The 15,185-nt window shown below is 38.4% G+C and overlaps 1 protein-coding gene across 1 annotated transcript in view; it reads right to left on the bottom strand.

Annotated features, from left to right (window-relative positions):
- PIBF1 (progesterone immunomodulatory binding factor 1) overlaps positions 1-15,185 on the bottom strand; it is a 184,768-nt gene that overhangs the window by 152,597 nt on the left and 16,986 nt on the right. Inside the window, exon 5 of the mRNA XM_037034772.1 lies at positions 14,101-14,220. Within this exon, the coding sequence (XP_036890667.1) occupies positions 14,101-14,220 (120 nt within the window). The remainder of the gene's footprint in view (positions 1-14,100; positions 14,221-15,185) is intronic.

Below are 15,185 nucleotides of genomic sequence, written 5' to 3'. Positions count from 1 at the left end.
AGATGAGGGAAGGGCTGGTTGGTAAAGCAGTGGGAACGTACACGTTTATCAATTAAATTTGCCATCTTACTTGGCCGTGATTTGTGGCACTCTCAAACAATTACAATAGTAATCTCTAATCACAGATCACCATAAGAATATCATAAGAATGAAAAAATTTGAAATATTGTGAGACTTATCCAAATGTGACACAGAGACATGAAGTGAGCAAATGCTATTGGGAAAATGACACCAATAGACTTGCTTAATGCAGAGTTGCCACAAGCCTCAACTTATGAAAAGCACAGTATCTGTGAAGTACAAAGCAAGGCACAATGAAATGAGGTATTCTGTATTAAAGACAAATTTGAAGTCCTTAAATAGCGCTTATCAATTTGCTGTAAGCCACAGAACTACTCCTTACCCTGATGTTTCATACATTTATATTATCTACTTGATTTCTAAAGTCATGTAATTTTTCCATTCCTTGAAAGCAAAACTTCCCACCAAATTTTATTACTATAAAAACTTCCCATTATATTTTGTCACTATAAATAGCAGTAACAAGCAAAACAGAACGAGTGCATATACAAAAATGTCTCTAGGTTTGTGGTAGGAAGTTGTGGGAGTTTCACCTGAGGACTTCCATTTTCTCTGTGAAATGGAATACCACCAAATCATCTTCTGAGAGTGAGAAGGAAAGTGGTGAATGCTGAAAACAACTTCTACAAAAATAAAAGGACTAGGCAAAAAAAGAATCTCAGCACAACTGTGTGCGCCCATTTGCTGTTGGGAACAATAAACTCACAGTGCTCGTTACTACCTAAGCGATTCTCTCTGGTAGCACTTTGCTGGAAGAATGAAGAACGAGGTGCTCCCACCCAGGGTTTGATGAAAAGACAGCCGAAGAGGAATCAGAGAACACTAGCAAGAGAAAGTTAAGACTGATAACATGATGAAGAGGGATACAATTAAATTTAAGAAGAGACTGATAAACAAATTACATGGGCTAGAAATTCTGTTAAACGTTGAAAGCAGATGACTAAGAAACATGGAAACATAAAAAGTAGTATGTGCTGTGACCAACCTGAATTGATAACTTCAGAAGTACGTCAGTTCTGGGTGACAAGGAATAGACTGTGGGCCATGAGACTAAGTGGTGAAGTAAAGCAGCAGCAATCACTAGAGATGAGAAGATGAATAAAATGCAAGGCCAAGGTTGTGAACAAATTACAGAAGTAACTGAGGCGGGACCTAAGGTGAAAAGGAAGACTTAAATCTAGAGCACAAGAAGAATGTTCCAGAGATCTATGAATGAGGAAAGTCATAAGGTGTGGTATCTAGAGGACATGAATGCCCAAGGAAATAGGGGTGTGTATTAGCGTGCAAGGGCCAAGTTCCACAATTATAAAGACCTAAGAAGACATCCCCATCTGGTTCTGAAACACAAGAGTTTACAAACTCCTGGTCCAAAAGCGATTGCTCAGGCGATCTGACTGCACACACATACACACTATATATACTTTACCTTTAAATATAAACTCTGTATGGCCAAGTATATGCAGACACTTGGGACATATTCTACCAACACTTCCTTTGGAACTTATCAGCTGAAAAAAACTCCCAAAATAAAATTACTACTTTTATATTTTGAAAGTCTACCTTACTTACCATCAGCAACTCTAATAGATTAAAGCATAATACCAGAAATTTTTTTTAAAAAGTAGCACCTTCCTCCAAAATGAACTACTAAATCCAATGATTGTACAGAATTTTGAGGTTCAGGCTAAAAAGAATAGAAAAGGCTATTTTTATATTATCCCTATGTATTCTTTTTGTCTTAAATTATACATCAACTTCTGTGGGAAGACGCCAAGCTGCAAATCTGAGGCAGATGTCCTCCTTACAATTTTACCCAGTACCTGGTTTTTGCTTCAGTCAAAAATGTATCACACGTGCTGTAAGCAACCATTACTTGCCTTTCACATCATAAGGAAAGTTTTAAGGACATTTTCTATAATCTTAGTACCTAGTGCTCTGCCTATTTGTTATACTGAAGATTTGCAATTAATATCTGTGGAAAACCAGCAAAAGAGGACATTAAATAGACTAAAAAAAGAGGTAAACAATCTTTTCAAACATAAAGAAACACAAAAAATTTCTAGTCACCAACCCTTTCTAATAGAGCATTTCTGTATGATAGTAAATGAGTTAACAGCAAATCTCAATTTCCTTTTTATAGAAATAGTAACTAAGAATTCACAGGAAAAATAAGGACAATCCAAGTCCAAGAGAAGACTTCAACTGTTTGCCATTTTTTAAATGTATCTAGAATGGAACTGATTTTGACTGCTAGGGTTCATGTCATCTTTTCCAATTCCTAAATTATTCACACAAAGATATAACAGAAAGCTATTGGTACTGTAATTGCATGCTTTCTTGTCTTGCACATAAGCCTCACCTTTCCTATGTTCATCTAAAACCTGGAGTTTCTTGAAGACCTGACTTATCTCTGTATATGCGGTAACCCTCACACAGTAGTTGGACTGGAAATGTTTGCAGAATAAACTAGTATTAAAATATCAACGGGCGATGTGCATTTGAAATAACTAGCTCAAGATGTGGAAAAAGTAACTTTAAAAATTAATTATTTAATAAATCATCACTTTTCCAACTGAAATTAAAGAATTATTATCATCTATCTACAGATAAGACACCTCACTTGACACAATGCAACTTATATGCAGATATTTTTCGTAAAGTTTGAGAAAGACAGCATAAAAAGAACCACCATTTCTTGATCTGGATGGTGGTTAACTAGGCATATTCACTCTGTGAAAATTCAATTAAGATTTCTTCTGTATGCAACAGAAACACTTTATTTTATTTTTTTTAAGTTTTTTTATTTATTTATCTTCAGAGGGGAAGGGAAGGACAGAGGGAGAGAAATATCAATGTATGGTTGCCTCTCATGAGTCCCCTGCTGGGAACTGGCCTGCAACCCAGGCATGTGCCCTGACTGGGAATCGAACCTCGATCGGGTGGTTCACAGGCCCGTGCTCAATCCACTGAGCTACACCAGCCAGAGCTCACAACAGAAACATTTTTAAACAGTAAAACAAGATGCCTCAACTAGGGAAATGTTACACAGGAAAAGTTCTGCAGGAGGTTTGTATCTGGCATGGAGAAGGGCCATGTGAGAGCCATATGTCGAAGAAGGGAGCAGGAAGGGAGTAGTGAATGCATCCTCACTTTTTTTACTCGATGTATTTCTCTACTGTTTGACTATCTGGCTGATACAAAAAGCTGAAAATTTTACGTTATACGAGGTCTGTCCAGAAGATATCCAGCCGTATACTATGAAAAAGAGAAACAATTATTGAAGAAGATACAGAATTCTAGAAACATTGTACATAGGACAATGATGCCTCAGTCCCCTTCAAAGTAGGCACCTTGGGACCTTACACAGTTCTTCCAATCACCATCAACTGCCCCATCATATTTTCCTGAATCTCACTGACGGTCTGAAATCTCTTCCCTTTCAAAGGTGATGTTAGTTTCAGGAAAAGCCAGAATCACAGAGTGCCAAATCTGGGCAGTAGTGGGGCTGAGTCACCTGGGTGATTTTCATGTTTTGCCAAAAAACTGCGTAAGACATGATGCATGAGTGGGCACACTGTCGTGATAAAGCTGCCAATCACCAGCTGCCTATAGCTTCAGCCTTCTGAATCATCCAAACAGTTTTTGTGGAGGAACGTTCAAGCTTAACACAAAATGTGATACAGATTTTTTTCTCTACTTGCAACGGCCACACAGTACACATCTCATTCAACAGTGCCCACCACCCCCACAGATGAGTACAATGAAGTCATCATTGTTCACACATGTGCATTCCAGTCCACTTTCCTCGGCTGTCAGGTTACGTCTAGGTTGCTCAAACCATTATTATGTTAACAACGGCTGGACGTTTTCCGGACAGAGCTTGCACAGTGTTTTACTCAAGTCATCAACTATCATCAGACCTTTCGTTATTTATAATGAGATGCCTTCCCCCAAAAGCCTGCTATTTCTAAACATCAGTAGCTTAGATTTATAGAATTTCATAGATAAAAGATTCCCTAGAGGTAATCTACTGCCATCTTATTTTCAAGGTAAGAACATTTAGGACTAGAGGGGTTAAATGTTTGTCCAGAATTCCAGAGCTAGAGCTAGACTCTATGTTCTTCAGTTCATACATAGTTTGTTCTTCTCTTAATTTCAAGTTCCGGTTTTTTGAGTAATCTATTCTGTAGAAACTATAAAACAATTAATCAGAAGTTAATATTATTTCATATTCAAATCCAGAGTGTTAAGAGCACTTTAGTTGCAAATTGTATGGGTTCAAATATGGCACACACATAAATTATAGTTAGTTTTCGACTCCCTTTAAAACAATTACAATAATTATTCCTTAAATACATATTTAAAAATCACTTGACAAAATAATGTCAAATCTAAATGTTTTCTACAAAATGTAAAAAAATATTCAAAGATGCAATTAAATAGGCTAGTTTTAAATAGTCAGCAGCTGTGTAAACCAAAAAGCATTTACTTTAGATATAACTTTTAAACCTTTGCCTCTCACACCATGTAAACTGAGAAGAGAGTGGTAACCTATGTATCAAAATAAATCTTTAACGAACGAAGTGCTCTCCTGCCGTGGGGAGGTGTGGCAGCAAAGGCAACGGGAAATGGGATACAGTGACATACATCTTCAGGTCGATGTTTCCAAGTTTACACTGGTTAGCAGTTTAAATGAGAATAAATGCTTTGGTTAGCTGTTCTAGGAGAGTGAGAATTCAATCCTCAGAATTCTTACAAATTCAGCAGAATAAAAAAAAGAAACTCCAGAAAACAGTTAATATTCATTGAAATATAAAAACCTGAATAACATGCATGTATCATTAATAAAACACTTCATTTTCATACAAATAAAATTAACTGGATTACTCACATATGACTATTTAGGATGAAACTCAAAGTAATCTTGCAGTTTTTCTTAATAAATGTAACTTTGTTTCCAAACAAGGAAGTTATCTTGAACAAAACACTTTTTGCTTCCTAGTTACCAAAGTTCTCATAAGAGAAAAATATTTCACCATTTCCTTATGAAACTTAATAGCCTTATTAAGTGCAGAGTCATTAATGCCCTCCCTACATAGTATTAACATTTTTTTCTTTGAAATGAAAGAAGCATGATGAAATAAATCTACAACACCAAAACAGCTGCACATACTTTAGCTACATGTACTGGTTTAAAATTCTGACTTCCTATAGAGATCTCATAATTAGGAACTAAGAGTACAGCACTTATGAAAACACTAAGTACCGTACACAACTCATATACATAATGTGACTCAAAATATGCCATAGACTGTTTACCATACACAAATTCATATATCCAATACAGCTCAAAATGTGTCCCAGACTGTCACTGACACTTAATAAATAAACTCTAAACTTGAAGTAAAAGATGAACCCTATTTTCCAATGTTAGTGTCTAGCTATTGTTTCCAAACAATTAAAGATGTGGGAAAAAATTATGAAAGAGAATCCCAGAAATCCACTAAAATTGGCATTTCAGAAAGATTGACTTCTTTTTTAAAGGTCAAAAATCACATTCTATTAAATTTCTAAAACAGTTTCATCTTCCATCTGCCATGTACTAGTAGGTTATCTGAACAGCAGAAAGAACAAACTATGTTCTCGGGTTTTAACACCTTGAATGTTCCTGTTAGGGATAATTATAAAATCAGTGTCATACTTGAGACACTTTTCAAGACCACATGTTATACCAGAAAAGTTTCAGTTTTTATCATTCCTTCTCCAAGTTATAAATCTATTGAATTATATTAGAAAAAAACAGTACTAAATTTGTTTGGGGTAAGGCAGATGATACGAAATTAGGGCTCTAAATGAAACTAAGATAACTTAATGTGACAGTTTGGCCTCTAGGTCAAAATGACAAGATTTTCCGAGGCGCCGCAAACCCGCTGAAGAGATAATAGAGATGGATACCTGCTGCCACCAAGTGGTAAAAGATAAAATTAAAGTCACTTTGGAAAAAAGACCATCCAGAAAGTTTGTTTTCCTATTTCCTGGTCTCAAAACTCAGAGACCCAGCTAACAAAGATCTTAGTTTCTCTCAGCAAACCACTGTGGAATCGTGATAGTGGAGAAGATAAAACAGAATAAACAATACTTAGTCAGTGCAAAGAGAATCAGAAGGCTGGTAAGGAAGTGTGGCCCTGCTGTCTGCTGACATCTTAGGCCTCAGTTCCCAGAACTGTTACTAAATTGCTCAAGTCCGCTCCAAACACCCTGGAGCCATAAACATCCTGGAATAGCTGCTACACGGGCACATGTGGATTCTACTTCCTTCCTTGTAGTTTTCACCCCCTCCAGTTGCATGCTGGGATTAACCAATCCCTGTTAAACTAACCAGCAATTCTTCATCTGTATGATAGAATTCTTTTTTTTGTGGTTTCTGCCTTTACAAACCTCGCCTTTCTTCGTTATCGACAGAGCCCAGTGCAGTTGGTACATGAGCTTGCAACTCTGGGACTACAACCCTTTTGCTCAAATGGTTCTTACTCTGTGTGAAAGCCTAAACTCCCACCCCACCCCTGCCCGCCTTTGAGGGTTATCACTATGATGTCATTTTTCAGGTATCTGTATTTGTTTGCTCTTTTAAGTTTCTATGAATTTACTACTTGTTCTAAGAAATAGTAGTACCTTCTTATATTCATTCTCAGTTTATCATCCTGTAAATCAATCCTCACCTTATCTGTATTGTGAATTTTATGAACTTAAATTGTATTTCAGCTGTTGGTGTTTATTTGACACATCCTAATCTCATGTCCTTGGATAGTTAAACTCAGTTTCTCAAATACCAGCTTTTCGGTTCCAACGTCTTCAGTGCACGGCTTTACCAGGAATTCAATAGTTATTAAGAGGCACAATCACAAGTGCAAACAACAAAAGTTACAAAGTTCAAAACTGTACATTTTGTCCAAGGTCCAGTAGTATGTTATATTTTGCTTCTAATATTTTTCTAAATCCTAATATGTCATCATCCATGCCAGTACAAAGCTAAACATGCTGAGAAAACTATTCTCCAATGAAGCTAGATTCTTTTTAGAGAAAATAAAGGAATTTCAAAGTTAAATATGGTACATGCATAGATTTTCTTTTTTTCACTTGCATTTAATACAAAACTGTAAAGTGGTTCTACTTTTAATAATGGCCGTGTAAGTTCCCATCTGGCCAGTCATTCTGTAAATACAACCATAAATTCTAGACAAAATACAAACTAACGAAAGGCACAAAAAGTGTCCAAAGTCAGGCAGATTCTATAGTGGACTCCGTCTGTGTGAGGAAGAAAGGAACAGCACTGGGTGAGTTTCCTGGTCTTTATTTTTTTTTTTAAATGGCTTTTAGCCTGAGGGCAGGCCCACTCAGTGCCAAGTTGGAAGGATCAAGATGCAAAAGAAAATCCTTCCTCTTTCTAGTCTGAAGAACCAGGACACTCAGCTACTCTAAAATGACGAGAGAATTAGAGATAGCCAAAAAAGTGAACTGAGTTCCGTGGATATTCTATGCCAAATCTCTGGCAGACCTCTGAACGAAACTCTGAAATCTGAGCTGCTGCCTGAGACAGAGGACGCTGTTTGAGTACAACTCAACGTGTCAAAACCTGAACTGTCTTTTGACCCTAAATTTGTCTCACCCATTACCTACCCATCTTAGCTGAATGACAATCTGTAATTCTAGCTACTCAGTATCAAAACCTTGGAGTTAATTTGACTCCTATCTTCCTTTTATACCCTCCGTCCAATTCATCGGAAAACCTAGTGGCCCCACTTCCACAATATATCCAGGATCTTACCAGTTCACATCCCTTCCACTGCTACCAGCCTGACCGGAAGCTCAGTCACCTCTCATCTACATCACTACACCAGCCTCCTCCTCGTAACAAGTCTGCTTCCACCCTTAGAGCTCTCCAGTTTATTCAAATCACCATTATCTGGGTCATTAAGAGATTGTTCATATTCTTTGAAGGTCTACTGTGTACCAGCCAGAATGATCCTTTTAGGTTATGTCAGATAACATTACATCTAACATCCTGTAATGCTTCTTTCAGGGTTAAATCAAAGTCCTTACAGTGACTTCGAAAGACCCATTCCCTCTCTGCTCTGGTTTATGCCCCTCCATTCAGCCATTCCGGTCACACTGGCTTCCTCAGTGCTGCACAAACACCGAGGCGCCTCCTGCTTTTGCACTGGCTGCTCCCTTTGCCCGAGTTCTCACTGGAGAACGTTGTGGTTCCCCTCCCCTCCATATCTGCACAAACCGACTTCCTCAGCGAGGCCCACCAGGGGGCCCACCAGGGACCCCACCCAATTCTGAATATGATTTCTTCCCTGCCATGCAGCACTACTGATTAGCATAATCTACTTTCTTCTTTTTTCCCCTTTTATCCCACTGTGTGATTTGCTTATTTATGATGTTTACAGTTTGTTTCCTGGCACTCCTTTTAAAATATAAATTCCATGAGGCCAGAGATCATTTTGTTCACTGAGGTGTCCCAAGTACCTAGAGCACAGGTGGCAACACAAGGCTCACGAGCCAAATCCGGCCCTCCACGTTGTTTTATCGGGCCCAGTGCTTTGTTTCTACCTGGTGGCGATGCTGAGGTCTTGCTTAAGTGGTAAGGAGTAGTTACATTTATGCAGTCCTAAAGTTACATTCGGCCCTTTGAAGGCAACCGTGAGGCTGATGTGGCCCCTGGTGAAAATGAGTTTGACAACTCTGACCTAGAACGTGTGCCAACAGATGTACAATAAATGTCTAATGATTGGTTTTCCTTCTCATAATAATGACCATTTGACGCAGGGGCTATATATTATCATCCCAATTTTATAGATGGAGAAGTTGTAAGATTCAGAGGCTAGAGAAGTAAAGACAAAGTTGTGGGGGGTTTTTGTTTTAAATCTATTATCATCATGCCGTTGTCAAGTTGCAGCCATGAAACTTGAACTAATATCTTTGAATTCTCCAATTAGGGCAGTAAATAATTTAAGACACCATTTCAAAAATTAACCCCTCACAACATATAATTCAGCCCAAATTCTGTGAATGTTAAATATTACTATTTATTGCTCACTACAGGGTCCCGCAGAAAGCCTGCTTGAGTGTGACTGGTAGGGTAATAATATAGATGAGATAATTTGTAGTTTTACTTTGAACATTTCACCTAAAATGTCATATGATGTGCTTGAGTGTGACATTGTTATGTTACAGAATTACATGCTCATGATTTTATAATAAAAGATTTTGAAATAGAAAAGGGGTGTTATTTGTGTTGGACCATGTACAGCCTTATAAAAAAGTCTTCATTGGTATGACTTTAATTTAAAAAGTTTATTTTTTCTAAGTGTGGGCAAATTGACCTGTACTAGGCCCTTGACAAACGTAAGAACCAACTATTAAGGATGGCTTCATTTTGTTATTTTTAAAGTTTACTTTATTGATAATGATATTATAGTTGTAGCATTTTTTCTCCCCTTTATTCCCCTCTGCCCAACATCCCCCTCCCATGAGCATTTCCCCATCTGCTTAGTTCATGCCCATGAGTTCTATACATAAGTTCTTTGGCTTCTCCATTTCCTATACTGTCCTTAACCTCCCCCTGTCTGTTTTGTACCTACCAATTCTGCTTCTCACTGCCTATTTCTTTTCCCCATTCTCCCTCCTCCCCCTCCCCACTGATGACCCTCCATGTGATCTCCATTTCTGTGATTCTGTTTTTGTTCTAGTTGTTTGTTTAGTTTTTATTTTTTGGGTTCAGTTATTGATAGTTGTATGAGTTTGTTGTCATTTTACTGTTCATAGTTTTTTATCTTCTTTTTCTTAGATAAGTCCCTTTAACAGTTCATATTATAAGAGCTTGGTGATGACGAACTCCTTTAACTTGACCTTATGCGGAAAGCACTTTATCTGCCTTTCCATTCTAAATGATAGCTTTGCTGGATAGAGTAATCTTGGATGTAGGTCCTTGCCTTTCATGACTTTGAATACTTCTTTCCAGCCCCTCCTTGCCTATAAGGTTTTGAGAAATCAGCTGACAGTCTTACAGGAGCTTCTTTATAAGTAATTATCTCCTTTTCTCTCAATGTTTTTAAGATTCCCTCCTTATCTTTACTCTTGGGGAATTCAATTATGAGGTGTCTTGGTGTGTTCCTCTTTAGGTCCAGCTTATTTGGGACTCTCTGAGCTTCCTGAACTTGTATGTCTATTTCCTTCACCAGACTGGGAAGTTTTCTTTATTTTTTCAAATAAGTTTTCAATTTCTTGCTCTTCCTCTTCTCCTTCTGGCACCCCTATGATTTGGATGTTGGAACGTTTAAAGTTGTCCTGGAGATTCCTAAGCTTCTCCTCATTTTTCTGAATCTTGTTTCTTCATTCTGTTGTGGTTGAAAGTTTTTATCTTCCTTCTGATCCGAAGCATTGACTTGAGTCCTGGTTTCCTTCCTGTTACTGTTGGCTCCCTGTACATTTCCCTTTATTTCACTTTGCATAGCTTTTACTTTTTCCTGTATTTTGCAACCACACTCAACCATTTCTGTGAGCATCCTGATTACCAGTGTTTTGAACTGTGCATCTGATAGGCTAGCTAGTTCTTCATTGTTTATTTCTGTTTTTGGAGCTTTGCTCTGTTCTTTCATTTGGGCCATATTTCTTTGTCTCGGTGCACCTATTACATTGTAATGGGCAGAGCCTTAGGTATTTGCCAGGGTGGGACAACCTAGGTTATTGTGTTGTGGTGCTGTATGCGGGGGAGGAGTCCAAGAGGGAATAGCACCTGTTGCTTAGCTCTCTGCTGGCTTTCACTTCCCTTGCTGCCCACAAGCAATGTGGACCCTTCTGGTGCTGATTCCTGGGTGGGTGGGTTTGTGTATGTTCTAGGACCCTGTGGATCTCTCCAACCAACTCTCCTGTGAGGCTAGGAGTTTCTCCCACTACTGCAACCCCCACAGGTTTTTATAGCCAGAGATTTTGAGGCTTTCTTTTCCCGCACTGGAACCCTGGGTTTTGCAGTCTGTCTCACTCCCCAGTTGTCCCTCCCGGTTTATCCACATGCAAATGTGGGACTGCCAGCCACGGCCTCATCCACCTGGTCCTCCAGCCACCAGCTTGCATCCTCCCCATCCTGACTGCCCATCTCCATCCTTCCTACCAGTCTGAATGAATGTTTCTTCTTTAGCTCCTTAGTTGCTGGACTTCCACACAGTTAGATTTTCTGGCAGTTCCGGTTGCTTTTTGTTTTTAAATTTGTTGTCTTTCTATTGGTTGTGCAAGGAGGCAAAATATATCTAGTTATGTCTCCACCTCAGCTGGCAATGACAGCTTTAATATAAAGTAAATGTATTGTGTCTAAATCATACACTCAGAGTCTCCAAGACCTTTTATTAAGTAGATAAGATAATGCTTATTTTTTGAACTGTGACTCAACTCCCTGTTTATATTACTGTTATATTCAGAAAAAGGTTTAAGACCCTCGATTATATTTTGAACTAAGAGCTGATAAATCTTTAAGTAACAGACCTGCACAAAAAAGGAGTCTGTGATGGTTAATTTTATGTGTTAACTGGTGAGGCCACTGCACCAAAATATTTGGTTAAACATTATTTTAGATGTTTCTGTAAGAGGCATTTTTACATTTGATTAACATTTAAATCAGTAGATTCTTAGTAAAGCGATTATCCTCCACGATGTAGGGGCCCTCATCCAATCATTTAAAAGCTTTACTAGAATCAAGACTGCCTTCCCCTGAGCAAAAAGGAATTCCGTTAGCAGACTGTTTTTCGATTCACACTGCAACGTTTCCCTGAAGAGCCAGCCTACCAGCCTATCCATCAGATTCTGGACTCTCCAAGCTTCTATAATCATGTGAACCAATTCCATAAAGTCAGTCAATCAGGCAATCAATCTCTCATACAGATTTATCTCCTGCTGGTTGTTTCTCTGGGGAACCCTGAATAATACAGGTTCACAAACAAACTGTTTTTAAGTTCCAGTTACCTGTGCATTAACAACACTCAGGAAAACTATGTGTTAATATATTTTCTTTCCTCTCAACAAAATACTAAAAGTGTTTGCAAAATTGAAACGAACTATTATAAAATCCGGGATACAATGCCATTAATGACCCTTGAGAGCAGACGGACTTGCTCTGCCACAGAGTGAAAATACAGGGTCTGGCACAAATAACGCCTCTTTTGTATTTCAAAATCTTTTATTACAAAATCATAAGCATGTAATTCTATAGCATAACAATAGCACACTCCAGCAACCATGTGACATTTTAGGTGAAATGTTCAAATTAAAACTATAAATTATGACATCCATATTATTACCCTACCAACCACACTCAAGCAGGTGTTACTTCTGCCCGATCCTGTATATCACATGCTAATGATAAGAAAAATTCTAGAGTTGTAAGCCCTTTTATTTTTTTCAGTTTTGCCCAAGGAATTCTTTGTTCAAGAGAAACCACGGTCATAATTCCTGAATGCTAAAGTGAATAAAAAAGAAGTGATCTGAGCCCTGATTGGTGTGACACAGTGGGCTGGCCGTCATCCTGCGAACAAAAGGGCCACGGATTTGATCCCCAGTCAGGGCACACGCCTGGCTTGTGGACCAGATCCTCGGATGGGGGCATGTGAGAGGCAACTGATCTATTTCTCTAGACCACTGATGTTTCTCTCTTTCTCCCTTCCTTCTCCTCTCACTAAACATAAATAAAAGAGATGATTTGATATAAACAAGGGTAGAAAACTCCTCCAGACTTCTGAAAAATAGAAAGTCCTTGAGGGATGCTGAAGTACCACACGGTATTGCAGAACTAAGTCTCAAAATCTGTCTAACTGCGCCAATAAATGCTGCACTGGGACCACCACCACCATTTTACACATTTTACCAAGACAAGAGAGATTAAATGATTTACCGCCTAAGGTGGTAAAATTAGTAGCCAAGCTGAGGTCTTCTTTGTTCTTTATTATTTTGACCATACATGCAAATTTTTTAAAAAATTAAAATTTATCTTTTAGCTGCATGTAACAGATTAGCGCACAATGTGACAGGTTAGCAGCAGGAAAAAAACCAACAATACACAGACCCACACAGTGGTGTTCACCCAGCACACCTATCTCTGGCACTGCTCCTGCGGACTTCATCACTCCCATGAGAGGAAGGAAGCCCAGTCTTTATTTTGCCTATAGTATTGGCTCTAGACTTAAAGACATAAATTGATTCTGTCCAGCATTAATAGTGCAGCATATTAGAGCATCAAAATATAAATTATTTACTTCTGAATAATAGATCTTTGGTAACAGCTGTCCTTAAAATAGGACACAAAATAAATTTGAACTGCAACTTTGCTAAAAATCTATTTTTACTTTGAAAGGAAAACACTGGCAATTCAATGAAATGAATGGACAAACGGTATTATTTTGTTCCATTTGAGTGGACAGGAAACATTAAATGACTTGTTCAAGGTCATACAGATAATGAGAGGGTCAAGCTATCATCTAAGGTTCTAACTCTCAGCCACTAGAATTTGAACCCTGTTGTGCTCACTGCTGACAGCACCAAGCGCAGCACCGTGCACATCCCTGGGGCCAGTGCTAGGATCAGTGCACATGTTCCAAACGAGTAGTAGGAGAGTTAATGGTTTTTGATGGAGAGGCAGAGTGACCAGCAAGTAGATAGCAGCTTACCTTATATATCACAAACGAGGCTAATTGGTAATGAAGAACCAAGAATAAAATGAGTTTGCAACAAAATGATTAACCATGGATTGTTAAGTCCACGGTCAGTGGCATGGACTTATCTTGCCAATCTTTAAGATGACTTTTTCCAAGCCAGCCTCCTCCCCACCATTCATGAAGAATCACAGCAGTAGCATCCTGGTCCTATTTCTCTAACACTGACTTCTATATTCTTGTCACAAATCTTGAGAAATTCCTTATAAAAAAATTGGCACCTCTTGTCATCACCAGAGATCAAAATCATACAAACCTCTGTCAGTTGTTTCAGTTGGCCTTTGTTTTCAGTTAATTCTTCCAATAGGTTATTCTTTTTCACTTGTAGTTCAGAGATTTCCTTTTTGAGTGGATCCATTAATTCATAGAAACGCATCTTTAAAAAATTAAATTAACAAGCAGGCTTTAAACCCAAATGGCAATTAAAATTTGCTAATTTATAGTACTCTCAATAATTGGTTATAAAAGTAAAATATTAAGGTCATAAAATAAAAATGTTCAGGAGTTTCAGATCATATGCCTGTATAACAGAGTTCTGTTTTATTTGTATAAAACTAAAACCAGATAGTCATTAATTGTCTGATCACTAATACTTGAAGTCTTAATGTTCAATTCAGTTCTCTCAAGGCCCAGATTATCTGTAACTCTCCACCCCTGACATGGTCTCTCTTTCCCCTCTTCCTTCTATCAATATTCCACTTGCTCCTTAGTCCTCGTCTCCTATTACTTCTTGCTATACACCATAAGCTTGTTATCTCCTGAACACATCGAGTGTTCCAGACTTTTGCTTTTTCTGTTTCCTCTGATAGAAAAGTATGCTTTCACTCCATACAGGCCTCTGATCAAATGTCACCCTATCAGTAAGGCTCTCCCCGATTCCCCAATCTGATTTAAAATACTGCTCTTGTTGGTGTAGCTCAGTGGATTGAGCATGGGCTTGTGAAGCAAAGGGTCCCTGGTTCGATTCCCAGTCAGGGCACATGCCTAGGTTGCAGGCCAGGTCCCCAGTAGGGGATACATGAGAGGCAACTACACATTGATGTTTCTCTCCCACTCTCTCCTTTCTTTCCCCTCTCTCTAAAAATAAATAAATAAATAAAATAATTTTTTTAAAAAACCACTATGCCCACCCGGCGGCAGTTCCTAATCTTCACCCTTGTTCTTTTCTCTATACCTCGTATGACAAACATTCAACATATTTTACTTTTACTTTACTGTCTGTGTTGCTCCACTATGATGCAAGCTCCATGAGGGCAGGGACCTCTGCTTGCTTTGTGTATTGCTCTGTCTCCAATGCCTAAATCCATGAGAAGCCCACCTTCTGGGCTCCTGGTGAAGCTC

Source organism: Sturnira hondurensis, unplaced genomic scaffold (genome assembly GCF_014824575.4).
Source record: "Sturnira hondurensis isolate 20B ecotype Veracruz unplaced genomic scaffold, ASM1482457v3 Scaffold0022201, whole genome shotgun sequence".
NCBI lineage: Eukaryota > Metazoa > Chordata > Mammalia > Chiroptera > Phyllostomidae > Sturnira > Sturnira hondurensis.
The sequence above is the reverse complement of the archived record's forward strand: the minus strand, read 5'-3'. Positions and strand labels throughout refer to the sequence as shown.